The 2,121-nt window shown below is 43.0% G+C and overlaps 1 protein-coding gene across 1 annotated transcript in view; it reads right to left on the bottom strand.

Annotated features, from left to right (window-relative positions):
• ssr3 (signal sequence receptor, gamma) overlaps positions 1-1,754 on the bottom strand; it is a 4,085-nt gene extending 2,331 nt beyond the window's left edge. Inside the window, exons 1-3 of the mRNA XM_053623697.1 lie at positions 1,521-1,754; positions 694-820; positions 51-149 (exon numbers count right to left, since the gene is read on the bottom strand). Coding sequence (XP_053479672.1) covers positions 51-149; positions 694-820; positions 1,521-1,653 — 359 coding nt within the window. The 5' untranslated portion in view covers positions 1,654-1,754. The remainder of the gene's footprint in view (positions 1-50; positions 150-693; positions 821-1,520) is intronic.
• Positions 1,755-2,121: the final 367 nt, after the last annotated feature.

Genomic DNA, 2,121 nt, shown 5'->3' on the forward strand with positions numbered 1-2,121 from the left:
TGTAGTTACCCGGTCCTGTATTGAAACGAAGCTTTTCCCGATAATTTTACCTCTCGTCCTTCTCTTTGCGAGACATCTTGCGGTTGTCGGCCTCGGACAGTTTGCGGGTCACTTCCTTGGAAACGGCGTCTTCACGTTTCTGAGCGACCCTGGGGTAAAAAAAAAAAAACAGAACATCAATTTAACACAGCGCCACCATCTCACACCTCAAACACGGGTTCTCCAACGCTGGTCCTGGAGATTAGTTCAATCGGGGGCTGTGGGTTTTATACAGAGACGAGTAGTAAACACATCACTGTGTATATAATCTTAAAGATTTATAGTTACATTTATACAGCGTTTTTCTAGCGCTCAAAGTGCTTTACATTGTATTGGGGTAGGGGGTCTCCTCAAACACAACTAGTGTGTAGCATCCACCTGGATGATGTGACGGCAGCCATAGTGCTCCAGAACTCCCACCACACACCAGATATTAGTGGAGAAGAGGAGAGAGTGATGTAGCTAATTCAGGGATGGGGATTATTAGGGGGACATGACAGAGAAGGGCCAATGGGCGAATTTCACCAGGACACCGTGGTTATACCCCGACTCTTTACAAGAAGTGTCCTGGGATGTTTTTTTTTAATGACCACAGAGAGTCAGGACCTCGGTTTAACGTCTCATCCTTAAAGATAAACCGGACGAGGCTCATACTTGTGCTTGAGGACGAATTTCACATCCTTGTAAGCGAATGCCACCAGGTACGTGCTGACTAGAGTCATGACGGCGTACAGAACCGCCGACTGCACCAGGTCCATGTGCCAGATCCTCCAGAAAAGCCCTGTCAGGAGATAGATGGGGGGGGGGGGTGAATAGGAGAGAGAAGAAAAATCACCATTCAGCACACCTTGAACATTTATACGGTCCTAATATCGCGCATCACACTCGTATCAACGGACGGTCTTATCGACTTTGTGCAACCGAGACAAAACGACATGATGATATTCGAGATGATCAGACTTTGAGGAACAGTAAACACACACAAAGGAAAAAAAACAAACACTTCTCATGACCAAAGATGCTCCTAAAATATGGATGTCAGCTGATATTTCGGCACTTTATATATATGTTATACGAGCCAAAAAGTTGACAAATTGCGAGGAAAAAATAAATAAATAAAATAAGAATGGGTTAAGGGTCGAGTCTGAAAATCAATTTCACAACCAAACTGTGTAGCAAATTTCACTTTGATCAGATTAGTGTAACTCTGCACTGCATGCTATTATTATTGTTATTATTATTATTATTCCCCATATGTAGAGCACAGGGAATACAGGAAGTGATCAATGCACGCGCTGAGTATACTGTTATAATTGAATGTTCTAATGAACTTTGCTAACTACCCTGACAAATAAAAAATAATACAAGTAGAACAGATACCATGACCCCGAGTTGTTTATTGGTGTGTGTATATATTTATTTGTAATAAACTAGCAGTAATGATCCTAGCCGTGCTGTAGCATGCAGAGCTCCACACTCACAGATGGGAATGGCGGACACGATGAGCGCGTTTCCGTAAAACAGTGCGGTGGATTTAGCCGAAAGATTCCTGCTGAAGTCCTGCAGAAGTAAATCCTCCTCGGACTGCTGCTTATTACTTCCTTTCGGTGCCATTACTTCTGCTCCTGCTGCGTCTGGCTCTGTGTGCGGGTCTGCTGACGGGTGGAAGAAGACTGACACGTAGCCGCTCAGTGAGTATAGGAACGACTCTTAACGCCGCGTCAGCTCAAACACGGAAACGCGTCAGCACGCAACCGGAAGCGGAAGTGCGCGAACAAAGCGGCGGTTAACAGACGCCATGTTTGTTTCATATACGATATTTTTTTTTCAAATAAGGCATCATACAAGCATAAACTTGACAACGAATAATGGTACAACTCACACACAAAAAAACTAACAATTAAATAAATCGATAAATAAAGAGATAGTTCGGTCCCAGCTGGAAAAAAACAACAACAAAAACAAAAACAATATAAACCCTCATAGAATTCGTAATGGTTGTAATGGGAGTTGTATTGGTTTTAATATAAAGTGTAGTGGGTCTCTACTGGTAATGTGTTGCCTTCTATTGGTGGCATGTTA

Source organism: Ictalurus furcatus, chromosome 4 (assembly GCF_023375685.1).
Source record: "Ictalurus furcatus strain D&B chromosome 4, Billie_1.0, whole genome shotgun sequence".
NCBI lineage: Eukaryota > Metazoa > Chordata > Actinopteri > Siluriformes > Ictaluridae > Ictalurus > Ictalurus furcatus.